Source organism: Protopterus annectens, chromosome 3.part0 (assembly GCF_019279795.1).
Source record: "Protopterus annectens isolate FY-2018-M chromosome 3.part0, PAN1.0, whole genome shotgun sequence".
NCBI classification, from domain to species: Eukaryota; Metazoa; Chordata; order Ceratodontiformes; family Protopteridae; genus Protopterus; species Protopterus annectens.
Genome location: NC_056731.1, coordinates 467690222 through 467707721, shown reverse-complemented (window position 1 = coordinate 467707721; position 17500 = coordinate 467690222). Strand labels below are relative to the sequence as shown.

General features: G+C 39.8%; 1 protein-coding gene across 1 annotated transcript in view; it reads right to left on the bottom strand.

The window, feature by feature from the left end:
- Positions 1–17500, bottom strand: part of ANKRD33B (ankyrin repeat domain 33B) — a 405799-nt gene that overhangs the window by 111097 nt on the left and 277202 nt on the right. The window contains exon 3 of the mRNA XM_044065601.1: positions 8346–8486. Within this exon, the coding sequence (XP_043921536.1) occupies positions 8346–8486 (141 nt within the window). The remainder of the gene's footprint in view (positions 1–8345; positions 8487–17500) is intronic.

Genomic DNA, 17500 nt, shown 5'->3' with positions numbered 1-17500 from the left:
ACAATTTTGTTGTTATGGGTTAATGTGTCTTCCTGAAATACAGCCTCTTCAAACATTTCCATTCCTTCCATATGGGGAATACTGGAAAGTAAATCCACGATGTCAGTAGTGACAAATAATAAATTATCACATAAAACTTCCTTAGTGATAATTTCAAGAAGGTCCCAAGAATCTTTTAAAATTGATTCCTTTTTAATCCAAGAATTTTTCAATTTACTATCTACAAACTTGGCCAAACTATGTCTTTTAGAACCACTAGCTGAGACAATGGGTCTTAAAGGGGGATCAACTTCATTTTTATGAATCTTCAGAATTCCGAAGATAGAAGGGGACCCTAGGCTTGTCAATTTTTAAAAAATCAAAGTTTTTTTTTATCAAATAAGCCTTCAAAAAACATATCTTTCAAACAAATATCAATTTTGTTATAGCAAATATTAATTTCATTAATGGACACATTGGTATATCCTTCCTCATTAAATAAAATTTAATTCATTTTCCCTTCATACACTATGTTATCCATAATGACTATTCCTCCCCCTTTATCAGGTTTCATTATTCTAATCTTATAATTGTCTCTCAAGGTTTGTAATATATTCCTTTCCTTCATGGTTAAGTTGGGCTGGAATCCAAATTTACCATATCTGTTTCTTAATTCTTTTCCCATGTTTTTTTCCAAATTTCTCAATTGTGGATGGAACGGTGGATTAAATGTGGTTCTTCTCCTAAGTTGTTGGTTCATTGTATCCCCCTCAGATGTTAACAATAAATTTAAATAAATTTTTCTAAACAATAATTTTATGGCTAATATTGACTTTGTAAGATCACCCTTTTTATAAGGTATGTATTTAAAACCTTTTGCAAGCAGGCTAAAATGTTCTTTTTCTATTACAATACCACTAAAATTATAAATGCTAAAATCATTAAAGGTATGTTTAACACCATCTACCAAAATATCATTGCTAACTGTATGATCAGTGGGTGGGGGTTGTAATGGTGTTGCCGCCGTATTTAATATTTCCCCCTTCCCCTTCTCCCCCCTCTCCATGTAAAATTTTTCTCTTGGTACCCTGATTTATTCATTAATCTCTCCAATCTACGAAGAGGGGGAAATTCTTCATAACTAAATCCTTCTTCCTGAAAATGATTAACATCCTCAGGGCCACCCTGTTTATCATTAACGGTGTTATTTCCGTAAAGATTTTTCAAAAAATCAGGTGCCTGGGTTTAGGATATACTGTACCATTTTTATATTCTTCTGTATCCCGTTCTAACTTTTTGAATTTTCTTTGAATAGTTTCCCCACACTTTTGGTCAATCTCTCCCCTAATCTTAAAATATTTGTCCTTCTCTTCTCTTATAGTAAAAAGCAGGTCTTCTTTTATACATTTATCAAGCTCAGTTATGTCTTTCTGCAAAACAACTTGTGACCTACTATTTTCCTTAATCATGAGTCTCAGCATATCTAAACCACAATTGTTGAACAATTCTATCAACTCTTTATGAAAAACAGACCCATCAAGTACATTGTTAGGATACTTGAAAACCCTCAGTCCCTTTGGGACTATTCCCCTACAAATACACTCGTTTAGATATTCATTTTCAATTTCTAATGTCCGATACTTTAACATAAGTTTATATAAATTGTCCAACTTAACTCTGTAAGAGTCAGCCACAACTGGTTGCCCATTAGATAATTTTTTAAAAGAGTATTTTTGCAATAACCAGTCTTTAATTTCTTTAGAATGTAAGCTAATCTCATTGTCATAACAAACAGTACCCAAAACCGTCTTATTAGAAAGAACGTTTTTTTGACCCGCTGGAATAGTTCCTCTTGTGTCGGTATTTCTCTCACTAACATTTCCACCCCCACAAAGAATTCCTGGCGTGTTCGTGGCATTAAAAGAACCCTCGCCGTCCTTATTTTGATCCTTCGATCCATTAAAACAGTTCCGTGCTTCACGATGAATGCCTAGCCCATTTAATGCTTCCTGGACTTCCGCATTGTGAACACGTACGTTGTTACACAGTCCAACCAAGGATTGAGTCAGAGGTGTCAGCAGGTCTGCCAACTCAGTGAGTTGGCCAATTAACTTCCTAGATTGTCCGATATCATCCGCCCCTTTTCCTTCTGGTGGGTCCGGCCTCTCCATAACAGTAAATCCAAAAACTAAACCACCAAGAATTCCAAAAGGATAATTGGCACAAAAGAAACCAAAAACAAAGTAAAGTGCCAAAACTGCTGGAGCCAAGGATGTCAGCAAAATACTTTATTGGTAAAATCCACAAAGCTTACGCCAAATACGGTCCTCAATACACATAAACGCCTTAAAACAAAATTGCGTTTTCATCTTAACAAACCGACTTCTTCAGATAACCTCTGACAAAATAACTCAAACCTTTTATACCTTTATTTAAAAAACATTACCCAATCACTGCAATCTCCAAATTAAAAATTAATTAATGTTGCCTGTTAATCCATATACTTTAAAACACTTCTTTCCTACCCTTTCATTATTTATAAAAACTATTTCTTATAAATAAACAAATAAATGATGTAAACACCCTTAAACAAATGAATATATTATAAAAACATATATAAAAATGTATGTATGAAAATCAATATTTGGTATTAAACTATTTTGAAAAATAATTTATATAAATATATATAAATATAGCCTGCCATTTGCTGGTTAAAATATTAAATACACATAAAACATCATATTTTTCCTGCTCTTAATTTTAAAAGTGGCGTGATAGAAATAAAATCATTGAGACCTGGGGAATTAGTTGCATCAAAAGAAATTTGCCACCATAGCTCCCTAAATTCCAATTTTGCCTCCCATAATCCACCCCTCACATCTTTTTTAACTTGTTCTAAAACCATAAAATGAAATTTGGCATTGGGACAAATTATGTTGTGTTTGTACAAAGCGTTTGTCTCTTTTTTTGTGGATATTTCATATTTGTGTTCATATATCCTTCTTTTTAATACTCTCTCTGTTTTACCCACATAGAAAGCATTACATTCTGAACATAGTCCAAGATATACCACACCTTTGGTTTCACAATTATAATAATCTGTACTTATAATCCACCTCTGTCTACTTTCTAAATAAACTTTTTCTTTATCCATTATATTGCTACAATACACACAATGTCCACATTTAAGGGTACCCTTCCTAACCTTATTTGATCTTTGGGGGCCTTTATGTTCCAACATGTTTTTAAACGATTGTGAATTTTTATATACTACTTTAACATTATTATTACTTATTATTTTCTGGTCCAGATCAGTCAGACTAATGAATTTGGTTCATTCTCTTTCAACAACTTTTTTTGTAACATTGTTGTTGAAGGCATTATATTCAGGAACCAATGCATGTCTATAATCAGTCTCATTAGGGGTGTGGGTGTTAGTAGGGGGGTATTCAATCCACAAATAGTTTTATTGGGGTTCCTATTACCAACGATAGGTTTGAATCTACTTTCTCTCCCATTCAGGACTTCTTCTTGAATTTTACTAATCATAGACCTATGTGGAATAGAGATAGGCTTGTTCAGTTGGAAAGGGAAGGGTTCATTTGTGAGGGAACTGTAGAAAAAGTGAAGTAGATGTAGGGTGGGACTTAGGAGTTTTATAGGAGTGTAACTGTTAGTGTAACTGTTAGGAGGAATTGCATTTTAGTGTGGACTTGTTACCTGCCTTCCCTCATAATTTTGTTTTATTTTGTTGATATAGTTATAGAGGTGAGTACTGGGCGGAGAAGAGGGGAAGGCTTCTCCCTCTTCTATTCTTCTTGTTGGTGTTGGGGTTGATGAAATGATTTGGGAGATATAAGTGAGCAGTAGACGCTGCTTGATTGATAAATAATTGAGCGGAGATATGGGTGCTGCTTATTTGGGCAGGGTGAGTGGGGTATGCTGCCCTGACGTACGCCATAAGGATTTTGCATGTTGTGGTTACAAGATGATTGTGTTATAGCTAATATTTGAAATAATGTAATAAAGTTATGTTTAAAATTAATAAAGGTTGTCAAATGTCAGTTGGTGTCATGTGTTTTATTGAAGGGAACCAGGACAACTGTTTTTCCCCACAGTTTGAAATAACATCATGATTAGTATTTAAATCTTCTGCTAATAATAACCAGTACCTCACCACAGCACATTTTTTATAGAGGGTCTATACCACATACCCTTAATATCATTAATAAATAGATGAATCTAAGGAAAAGGCAGTGACTCTATGATCTGTGCTGTTCACAAATTTATCCGGTTGTTTTTGATACAGATGCTCACTTCAGTGCTTTGTTAGACAAATGCTTTATTCACTCTCACTTGTCCATTCAGTTTACATCACTGCTGATGCCTTTATTATGAGTGGCTTAGATTTTAGAAGACACTCCCACACATTATTAATTTTCTCTCAATTTCCTCCTTAAGTGTGCTCTATTTACTGAAATCAGATTTTGTTCTATATTTGACTTGCTATTTGGTTGATGAGAATCAAATGCGTAAATGTCTGATTTATCAGAAAGTTAGCACTTTTGACAGTAGTTTGTTACTGAATTGAGATGGGAATTAAAAAAACTAGAAGATGATTAACTGTGTAAGTGGAGGGATAAAAACACTATAACAAGTAACTATGAAGTGAAAGTAATACTGGGTCACCATGAAGACAGAAGTAACTCTACCACTAGCACATGGAATGTTTTTTTTTTCTTATTTTTCTCTTTCTGTCAAGGTGAGGAAAAGGCAGTGATGAGTATTCTATCTATCAAGCAAATAATTCATTGGGCTGCTGATGTTGTTAACCTGGAAATGTTTATTAGCAGAAATACCTCAATGCAGCTACATTCTGATGTCATGCCATCCTAAACATCTTATGTGGAACAAGGTGTAGAGAGTTTGTGCTTCAAAGCTAATCGGAAGGAAAACAAATATTTTGATTGGGTGCACACTAAATGAAAACTGGATTAGGCATTCTGATTCATTGGCAGCAGTAACCTAGGAAGTAGTGACCACCAAATGGTGTGACTGAAAAATATTACCTACAGAATCAATTTTTCACTGAATGTATGAAACAAGTATTAGAGACACATTCTTACCCACAAAGTAGGATGATGTATTTTGAAAAGTACCTGGCTAGGTTTCCCTCTGTGGGGGGATCTTCAGGTCCTCCCTGTTTTTTTTTTGTTTTTTTTTTTTGATAGGTGCTCTAATTTCTTCCAACATATCAAAGATAATTTGTTGGTGAGTTAATGTCCTTTAACATTTCTATTGGTATGTATGAAGTGGGTGTGTGTATGTATGTCTATCCTGTGATGAAATAGGTCTCCTCAATAATAATTTTATCATTAAACCCCCACAACCCTGAAATGAAAAAAACATTGCAATGCCATATGGCCCCAGTCATGACTGAAAAGAGTTATTGGATACTTTGTTAACAAATGAAAATACACTGGGTATTGCAGAATGAATGGAACAGAGTTGAACAGACTTATAATATTTATGTTTCAAGAAATGGTATAGCAAACCCTTTCTCATGTTCTGAGGGAAGCTGATAGAAGAATGGTAACTGATCTTTCATCAGACATCATTTTAAGCATAATGCATGGATTGACAAACAACACCAACACAGCTTGATAAAAGCGACATGGAGGAGTACACATCAAAGCCTTCAACTTGGGAACACTCCAGTAAATGTTTTCCAATTAAGAAATTCAGTGGAACTGAAAAAGCAAGCTAAATGAGATATTTATTGACCTGCTCCAAAATGGGAACTTATTCAACTGTTCCAAAATAAAGTGAAAGTCCCATTAGGATAGTGATCACTTTTTCCGACTGGTTTAATAGGTCTTGCTACCAAATATGGCCTCCAAAGCAAAGTTAGAATTAGGAGAGTGAGATGGGGGTGGCAGCCCTGGCTGTAAGCTGTGGGGGGGGGTGCAATTATCGGGTACAGATTGTGAGGGACTGCAGCATAAACATTGACTTATGAAGCTCTAAGGGATGAATGGCAAAACTCCATCCGTGGTCATGTTGAAGCTCTGAGGAATGAATGTCATTCATGGTCATGCTGAAGGTTTATGCAATAGTACTTTTGTAGCGTAAAGAGTGTTACAGATTTTTTTTTTTTTGCTTGTGGTATTCCAGTTTGAGAAACTTCCCAGGGCGTGATTATCTATCTGCATTTCTGTTCTCAGGGAGAGATTCTGACTACACAGAAAATGGTATGAAGTGAGGAATACAACTAAACTTTTCTCTCCATCTGCCTGTGTGTCTCTCTCCTTGCCCTGGTATCTCAATGTGTTTATCCACAGGCTGTTTCCTCTAGTCACATTTCTGACTGACAATTCTTAACAGAGTCCCTCGGCTTTACCTAATTTTCTGCTGAAGAAGCAAAATAGGTGGCCAACACTTTCTTTTAGAGAAAGTACAGCTCCTAACTCCTATCAGATGCATCATATATAATGAAAGGTTTATCTAAAACTAGCTCTGAGCACAAAATGTTTTCCAGCTGGTTAAAAGCATAATTTTCTATGGCCCACGTTATATGGAGGTGGGGGGGGCTTTCCTTTTGTAAGGTCTGTTAGTAGAAAGGTTATGGAGACTGTCAGGCATGAATGAACATTCTGTAGTAGCCTGCTAGCCCAGACAACATATTGTCTAAAAAATGTTAATACAAAATCTGTTATACTAGCAACTTTCAAAGTTTATAACAGCAATAATTAAACTCTGCCCCTGATTTCGCATCTTGGTCCACCTATTATTTTTTACTCTATCCAGATTTTTGGCACAAAGAGGATGGCAGATATGGACCCTTTACATATACTCTCTCTCACACACACACACACACACACACACACACACACATACACACACACACACACACACACACACACACACACACACACACACACACACACACACACACACGGTCTTTTCTGCTTTCATGTATTCATTCATTCACACCGGCAGACAGAAACATACACACTTTTTTTTCTTTAATTAATTTTATTTTACACTTGCTGAACAGCAAAAACACTTCTTAGCGAGTGTAAAATAAAGGCTCCATCGATCTCGCTGTTCACTCTCTCTCTCATACACATACACAGTCTCTTCTGCATTCACACAAACAGTCTGCTTTCATGCATGCACCATTCATTCTCTCGTGCACTGTTCTCTCTCTCACATACAGTCTCTTCTGCATTCACGCACACATACATTCTATTTTCATGCATGCACCATTCATTCTGTCATGCACACACCATTCATTCTGTCATGCACGCACCGTTCATTCTCTCATGCACTGTTCACTCTCTCTCATACACACATATAGTCTTTTCTGCAGTCATACACATGCATTCTGCTTTCATACATGCATTCACTCACTCATGCAGAAACAGAAAAACACTCATACACATACATACACATATACACTTTTCTCTTAACAGGTCCACAGCCAGCTGGATGGGGATAGCTGCTCTACCCCAAACCTCTGCTGTCCAGATTTTCATATAATGTCTGGATTTTTGCTTCATATTTTTGGTATGTTCTTCATAAAATGGGTGTGAATCATGCAACTACGTGTGCTACTAAACATATGTTTTTTGAAGGATATGGCATTGGAAAACTAAAATGTGTGTTATTATTTAGTGCCTTCAGTCCTCAGATCATCCCAGTAATTTGCCAGAAAACCACAAATTTTAGGAGGAACATTCAAATATCATGAGCCAAAATATCAGAACATCTCTCAAAAGTCTGGACAGTTAAGGAATGTGATGCGTGCCGGTTGTTGGGGACTATGTGAAGCAGGGAAGCCACGCGTTATTTGTGTTATTCCACAGGGAAGTTAAAAAGAGTGGAATGCAGGTTTGCACAGATTTTTGAAGAAATTTAATATTGTGGGTGGGATTGCTAGAACGTTAATATGAGGTCACAAAGAGGAAGGTGATTTGATAAGCATTTGGCAGTGTTTATGCTTCGGTCCAAGGCAGAAATGCCAATTTAGTAACGACAGAGTCCCCCCTTACCACATCACAGATGCAGCTGTGTCAAACGTGTGTGCACGTCCTGTACTCTGCATGTTCTGCACTATTCTATGTGTGATTGTCTATCTATCTCCTCTATGTCACTGCCTTGCTGTGATGGTTTTCTGAGCCATGTGTCCCTGAGACCTTCAAAACAACATATATGTAATGCAGGGCTTATGCTGTTTTCTAAATATTTCCACAGTGGTATTATGATTTGTTTGCTGGCATGGCAAAGCAGGAACTGGATTTGAAGGCTTTCATACAGAAAGTACACACTGTCATTGCTAATTGTAAAACAGCATTACCACTCACCTGCTAACATTAAAGCTCTGACACATTCTGTTCTCCCCTGCATGGCAGCTTTCATCAGTGCAGTGAACCCATGAACATTTCTCTTTTCAAGTTCAAGGCCTGGGAAGTAATTCAGCAAATAGTTAGTGATAGTTATATGTCCTGAAAAAGAAAAAAAGACAAACAGGGGAAAATTAATAATAATGGTCAGTTGGTGAGTACTTCCTTGGTCACAGTAACAAGAGAAATTATCAGGCAAAGCATCACCAAAACAGCAAAATACCTGATATTTTTTGCCATGATCCAAAATTTGTACTAGACCAAAATTCTTCTTACTGTAATTTTTACATAATCTCTATTGTATTTGTATATGTTGGTGAAGGTATTCTTCACAAATAACCAGTTTTAGAGTTGTTAAGTTAATAAACTCAGTACAAAATATGCAGTTATATATTGTGCTCAGATCAGTCATTCCAAGCAAGAAATCTTGTAGAAAGTAGCCTGGCCCCTTGGTGACCAATGGGGGCACTGCAGAAGCCAGGCAGGGAAGTATAGGAATGAAAGGACATGGCCCATTCGTCTTCCCCAGGGGAATGAGGAGGAAAAGGATAGCACATACTCGGGGGAGGGGGGCACAGAGGTTGGTGTGTTTGCCGTGGTGGACACTGGGGAACGTCTGCCAAGTGATTCAAGGTAAGGGAGGAAAGGCTGCTTAGTGGAAACATCTCTTGCAGAAGTGAGGGGATGGCCACCACAGTCAGCCCATTGCATGCCCCATTCCCAGCGTTTTGCTAGATGCATGCAGGGAGTAGGGATTGAAGCAGAAAGTCTTGAACCACCGCTGATGGCTGTCTGAAAGATGCCTTCCCAATCCTCAGCCCCAGTAATCATCTGTATTTTACTGTTTTACTGTATTCATTTGTGCCTTTTTACTGTTTGTGCCAGCTTCAGTATCTGCACTTGTTCTGCACTGAAATGCTACTTAGATAACATAGACTAGCTCCAGACTTGATGACTATAGCCTGTTTTTTGTACACCTGAACTCAAATCCAGACATCTTACATTAAGAAAGGCTCCCCTGCATCCTTGTGGTAGAACATTGTGGATATAGTCTTGTCTGAGCTGAAGATTGCTAGAGGAAGGATCATTGTGTTATTTCCTATTGGCAGACTAGTTTAAAACTGATTGTTTGCCTGTATATAAGCTTTGCATTTGTGCGAAGCTGTGCACCATGCAACGGGGGTTAGGGTGCCCTGTGCAAATGCCTAGAAACACTTTTTTTCCCCTAGACTCCAGTTAGTGAAACATTCCCAGGCTTCCCTGCTGCTCTTTGGGCAACACAGCTATGCACTTCTGCACTGCAGTCAATGAGCAGAGTTGTCCCACTTTTCATCCCTGATCTTCTATAGAATAAGTCCCCTTGTTAATCCCAGAACAATAGCTGATCTAATTTGCCCTCTCACAAACTAGTGCTTAGGAATTACCTGCTAATATGGACAGTCAGTTTTTCCAACATTTCTCCAGCCAGCCTAATTGACATGGGCATCCTGAGGCAATGTAGCAATTGCCTCATGTATACTGATAACCACCTACTCCTAAAGCAAACAAATACAACATGTTAGACATATCACTACACCATGGAACTAGAATCAGTCCTCTCACACAACAATAAACAAGACATCAAACAGGTTGTCAGCACACACACCTCTCATCTTACACAAGATAAAGTCAAGACACAGAAACCCACATACACAGAGTACTCACCAAGAGCCTACCAAGAGACCTCCCAAGCACAAGCAACCCATACATACTGGCACATGAACAGAATCCACGATTACACATAACACGCACATCAGTGTCTCAAAAATTAAGCCCTTAAGGCAAAATGTCTCAAAACCTAATGTCCTAGTCATAGGCAACTCAATAGTGAGACACACATATGCCCCCCTCACCAGACTGGACAAGGTCACATTCAGCTGCCTGTCAAGTGCCAGGATCCATCAAATCACACGCACACTCAAGTCATTCAGCAACAATTACAGTCATGACTCTGTCATAATACACGGAGTGAATGACTTGAGAGAGACATGACTGAATTCTCAAATTATGAGTCCCAGGCAGGTATGTCCCTAGCTCTAAGCAGCATTCTACCTTCACCTAGGATGATGCCACAATACAGACAAAAAAGTATTGATTTTAGCAATTGGCTTAGCTTCTGGTGTCACTCCAAGGGGATCCAGGCATACCTCTCAACCATACTGAATTCCTTTGTATTTACCATTTTTGAGGGCAAAATAATGGGGTGCCACGAATTCACGAATGCCCCCTTTAATTCCTGAATTTCTTATTTATTTATTTATTTATTTTTTAAGTTGTAGTCTTTGCCAATGTCATCACATACAGGGGTGTGGACATGGAAGTCAGCATCGTGAAGCAGACTGCCAGCTTGTCAGAATTCAGCTGAGGGCTCAGACTATACATTGGGTGGATTCTGAATATTTTTCTGTTCCTGTTTCTGACACACGGTTTTTAATGAATCGAGAATGGTAAAATGATGCAGGGTAAGAAGAAGAAGAAGTGGGTGACACAGTTTATGATTATTTTCTTTGCTAAAAAAATTAATGGATGGCAGAAGCACAGAACAGTAGGTGGTAAAAATGATACGTCTAGGCTTTCTAATTCTCACATGACCTATTGCTTATTTTACTTTTATGTCTATTCGTCAGTTTTACCCGAAATGAAGCTGCTGTACTAGTTTTGGTACTTACTTTCCTCACTTGCTTAGAGAAAAACAGCTCTTGTACTCACTTTCCTCACTTATCTAGAGGAAAATAGTTTTTTATTCAGGCATGTCCAAGGGTCAGCTCCCAGTGTTCTTTCCTGTCTATCTGATGAATTTGGGCATCTTGGGGTAATGTAGAAATTGCCTCATGTACACAGACAACCCTTTCCTCCTACGACCCAACACTACAACCTGTGAGAGATGCACTTATCTAGCCAAACTGGAGGTAAAGCGCTCTCCAATCAAGACTGAACTTGACAGTCAAGAGGAGAAGGTAAACACTTGCACCACACCACACTCATCACATAATTTCACTAAATCTACACCACCAAAATCCACATATAGAAATACAAGCACATTCGCGGGGGCTCTCAATAATAATCTGCTCAAGCAACAGAGACCTCCAAAGCAGAAATGCAAGCAACCTCCACCTCCAACACAACCCAAATGACACACAGCCCGCAGACTCAGTGTGCCACTCAACCTCAGCCAATAAGGCAAAACAACGTACACAACACACTAGTCATAAGTGACTCTATAGTCAGGCACACTGATGTCCCACTCACCAGGCTAAACAAGAAGGTTACTGTCAGCTGCCTGTCAGGTGCCAGGATCCGCCACATAACCCACGCACTCAGGTCACTCCACAAAAAGTACAAATATGACTCTGTTACTGTCCATGTTGGTGTGAACAACCTGAGACGTACCTCCCTGGACTACATGAAAAGAAACATGGAAGAGCTCTCCGATCTTGTAGCCCAGGCAGGTATGACCCTAGCCCTGAGTAGCATTCTGCTATCACCCAGAATGATGCCGCAGTACAAGGACAAAATGATTGACTTCAACAATTGGCTAAGCTTATGATGCCATTCTAAAGGGATCCAGTATCTGTCTGCCTGGGATGATATGGTCGACAGACCACGATGCTTTACCAGAGATGGCCTGCACCTGTCACTCCTGGGATTCCGGGATACTGGCTAAGGTTCTTGCCACCCCTACAGTGCCTTTTTTTAGGCAAGGTTCAAATGACAAATTCACCACCATAACAGAAACAGGCAAGCAAAAACTGAGGGTGGTGCTACTCAATGCTAGAAGTCTAAATCTCAAAATGCACTCACTCGAGGCACTCCTTAAAATGGAGAACACTGATATCTGCGCAGTGACTGAGACCTGGTTCAAGGCTCTAGGGATCACCCCTGCACTACCAGGCTATAACTCATACCACACTTTTCGGCCATGTAACCTGGACCGGAACACCAAAGGCGGAGGTGTGTCCATATTCATTAAGGATATCCACACCTCCAGGCTAGTTGCTCAGCATAATGCAGCCGAGGTTATCCAAGTACAACTAACTCTGGGCAAAACTGCAATCCAAATTGTAGCTTGCTACAGATCACCCACCATGCCCCAGGATTCCCACTCCTCTTTTCTTGATGTACTGGAAAATATTAGGGTTCAACCAAACACCCCAATAATGGGCGATTTCAACTACCCCACCATTAACTGGGAAAACTACTCATGTACCATCTCCTTCACTCAACGCTTTCTGGAATTCATAAACTCCAATGCCCTGGATCAACTTATCCACACCCCCACTTGGGGCAACAATATCCTAGATCTAGTCATTACCAACATGAGTGACCGGTGTTCCACACCTGAAGTCAACGCCTCATTGGTCCGATCTGACCATAAGCTAATTACCCTAGATATCCACATCCTGCCCCCACCCCCCATTAAGGAAACCATGGTAAAAAATTTCTCCAAAGCCAACTTCATGCTTCTTAAGACAGAAGTGGTGAACTTCATGACACCCATGCAGATGGACAATAGAGTTATGACTACTGAATCCTACACAATTGCACTTTATAAGCACTTATATGAGTGCATGGATCATGCTATCCCAAACAGAACCAAGATGCTATCCTCCAAAAAAAGGAAGCCAATCTGGTGGTCCCCTGCCATAAACAAAGTGTACAACAAAAGGAAGAAACTCTTGCACATGAGATTAAAATCCCACGAGTGGAGGAGCTCCCTGGTCAGCCTCAGTAAGAAGCTGCGATCCCTGATTCTAAAGACAACCACAAAGCATTCTATAGCTATGTCAAGAATCTCAATGGCAACACTCAGATCTGCTCTGAGTTACAGCACAATGGCACTAAATATACAGACCCAACTGATATTGCCAACATCCTGGCAGATAGGTTCAGTGCTAACTTTACCCCCCTCTCACCCCCTAAAGAGCCCATCTCTATACCGGAAGAATGCAAAGTTCCTGTAATCACGGCTGCACATGTAAAAACCACACTCTCCAAAGCCAAGAACACAGCATCCATGGGACCAGACAACATCCCAGGCTGCGTTCTACACGAACTACAGAACGAACTGGCACCCCACCTAAGTACCATGTTCAGTCATAGCCTCAGGCTTTGTGCCTGCTGAATGGTGCACAACAATGGTTATCCCACTTCACAAGGGGGGAGCCACCATGGACCCCAGGAACTACTGCCCCATTAGTCTGACGAGCCTGGTCTGCAAGGCCATGGAATGTATCATCATGGAACTTATAAACAAAGACATTGGTAATCTCCAAACTCTGGACCCCACCCAGTCCGGGTTTGTAAAAGGCAGATCATGTCTCCTAAACCTGATAGATTTCTTTGAAGCAGTCACCAAAGCCGTAGACAAGGGTAAGGTGGTTCACACAGCCTATCTAGATCTTGGCAAGGCTTTCAACACCATCCCCCCACTCTGGAATTATAGATAAACTCAGTAAACTAGGTATAAATCCCTGTGTCACAAGATGGGTTGCCAACTGGCTCACTGACAGAACCCACACTGTGAAAGTAGCAGACTCGAAATCCGACTTCAGACCAGTGACAAGTGGAGTACCACAGGGTTCAGTCCTGGGTCCTCTCCTGTTTGGTATCTACTTCTCTGAAGTACAGGCTAACACAGAAGGTCTTTGGCTAACGAAGTTCGCAGATTACTGCAAACTAGGAGCCATAATCAAAACTCCTAACGATGTGGACATCCTACAAAAGGGCCTCACTGAGACAGATGCCTGGTGTCAAAGTCATGGCCTCTTGCTCAATGCCAAAAAGTGCATTGTCCTCCCCTTTGGTAAAAACTCTGTACCCATGAACTACAACATAGGCGGTAGTATACTTAACACCGAAAGTGTGATAAGAGACCTTGGGACACAGGTGGACAGTAGTCTCTCCTTTGATAATCACATCGCCACAGAAGTCAGGAAATCCTTCTATGTGGCACACCTCATCACAAAAGGTTTCTCATCCAGAAAAAAAGAGGTCATTGTTCCCCTCTACTCATCAGTCATTAGACCCATTATAGAGTACAACGCCCTTTACAACAACTGGAAAGGCCGCAGAAATACCTCACAAAGAGGATTACCGGCCTCAAACAGATGCCATACGCAGACCGTCTCAAAAAACTCCAGCTTTACTCCATCGCATATCGCCTACTCAGAGGTGATCTCTGCCTAACATACAAAGCTATGTCAAACCCAGAGCTGTTGGGCATGCTCCACTTAAAGAAATTGCAATCCATCTGAGCTACACGCTCTAGGGACCTAAACCTTGTCACCACAATAAACAGAACATGCCGGAGGGATAGATTCCTGTCCCAGAGACTTCCCATACTCTGGAATAAACTACCTATCTATATCAAACAAAGCTCCTCATTAGCACTCTTCAAGAAAAATCTTGATGATTGGATGGGAAATGGGAAATTCACCCCAGGGATCACCTTTGTGGCTCTGCTCGACAGTGGCACAGGAAAATAATTTTCTTGGGTGGCAAAAGCCAGGGTACCTTTTTGGATGAGCTTGTATAGGCCCCAGGGCCGATAGCCTAGTACCTACCTATGAACCTATGAACCTGTAATTTCTAGCATTGAACAGTGGCATACAGTATATGTATGCTTTGTTGAGATTTGTGTATTGTGTTGTGATAGTACTGTTGTGTAGTTCAGTTTTTTTATATATTTACTAGTTGGGGAAGGGTTATTAGTTATCATGTAGTGTTTTGCTAGTGCTTCAGATGAAGCTAACACTTATGTGGCAAAGCAATCCCATTAATGTTAGAAGCAGTGGCATAGCTAGGGCAGTGTGAGAGGAAGGGTTGAAGGGAAAATAAAGTACTATGATTCAAAACAAGCAGCACTGTTTATTTGTACAATAGCTGGAGATTTTGTGAAGATTAAGAAGTTTCTAGCCATGGCCAGTGACTTTCCCCAGGATTCAAGAAGCTCGGCACAAAGACAGTGTTAGCTTTGCACCGAGAGTCCTCATTACAGATGGTGCAGCAGCGCCATATGAATATTATGTGGGCGCGCCACCGCACCCTCAGCATGCACAGGAAACATGTGCGAGTGCAGGGGGTGTGTATAAGTGCTCTACGGAGTCATAAATATGCCCTGACAGTTGCTCAACCTATTATGCTTACTATTAGAGCCCGCCTCTAATAGTAAGTCAGTAATTCAGTGTCCATGGATACCGAAATGTATGCTAAGCATACAAGAGTGTCCACGAACAGTGAAATAAAATCGAAGTAGTAAACACACAAGCACGTAGTGGAATGTTGAGCCCTGTCCCTAGAACTTTTGCAATTAGATTCCCAGTGTCCCTATTATACATTTGTATTGCTGCAATATCGAAGGTGTAAGCAAAGTGCAGCATGTTTGCACGTCGCTGCCATATATATATATATATATATATATATATATATATATATATATATATATATATATATACACACACACACACACACACATATATATATATATATATATATATATATATATATACATATATATATATATATATATATATATATATATATATATATATATATATGAAGAATGAATGACGTAACAATAAAGCATACAAAAGGAATGAGAAGGGAATCAACAGCAACCCCAGTATTATATAGCGCTGTCAGCGTATGTCATATCAAGCTGGGCAGGAGTGAGCAAAGCACTGCTACTCACACCACAGGCAGGATATTACCAGTGGGAGTAACATTGTTGATCCGCTAAGTTTACTTTACAATCAGAGGGTAGTCCCCTGGTGGGACTACCCAAAAATTGATAGAATGTTTGGCCATCTGACCATTACACAAGCAAGGGCAGGTATGTTCAAGGACTAAATGGTGGGAGATCCTGAGAATACATGGGTTGGGACAACATACATGTAGGGCCCCTAACTCTCAGGAGAGGGCAACGTGTGGAGGTGTGTCATGGCTGCAATAGCAACTGGACAATGGATGGTATGCATGTATGTTGAACTCGGGTGGGGCGGAGGAACTATGGGTATGAAATTATGGATCCAGGCATGCCAGGGTTGGATGGGCTGGTTCTAATTGGAGTGCCTCGTGGAGGTCAGCGAGTTCGTTATAAGTATATATGCATACACACATGCAGACATCTATATGTAGAAGTACATCCTCCGTAACACATTCATTCCATTTGCAGACATAAATAACATGTATGTGCCCTTACAAACCACAGCAGTAGAGAGAATAATAGGTTGTGCATAAGAGGGAAGGGATGAAACTGCTAAAACGCAGAAGTGTGTACAATGTCCAAAGTCAGTGCTGTGCTGAAAAAATCAAATGTGAGGACTTTCTCACACATGGAATCATTCCTGTGATCTGCCTGCTAAAGCAACGTCAATTACTAAACCGGTCTATTTGTAAAAGAAATACACCGAACACGTATTTAATTAGGCTGTCATGTGTAACGTGTGCATTACCACATAGTCATACTTATTAATTTATTGTAGTGTTATGTTAACGGGAGTAAGGATGTAATTAAGTATAGAGTTGAATCTTGACATAAAGACATGCGTATCCCATGTAGGACAACCCAAAAATTGCTAATAGTGTCCTTTTGGTCGCTCATGTCACCAATGTTTGTGGACTAAAAGATTGGGAGTTCTGAGGATACGTGGAGTGAGTCAACCAATGGGATGGGTCTACAGTAGTAGGGAGTGGCCAATGTGTAGTGGTGTGGATACACCGCAAATCAAACTGGAGAATGGATGACTGCAGTGTTAGTGAGGCATTGGGATGGGTGTTTGGGGAACTAGGAGTCATGGGTATATATGCAAATGAAGCAGCACAGCAACAGCGTATTGGTTAGAGCAACAGCCTAACAAACAGACATTCCCATTCCGAATCCCACTGCATCACATACCATTTACCATTGGTAATCTGTACATGAACATATTTCGACATCTGTCCATTGTATAACCTGCAAAATAACAATTAAAAGTGAACTGGAGTGAAGTGTCAGTGTCATAATGAATAAGGCACTAGTAAGCAGGTTTAAGCATATATAAATACCAGTAAGCGTGTGTAAGTGCAATTGCGAGGGG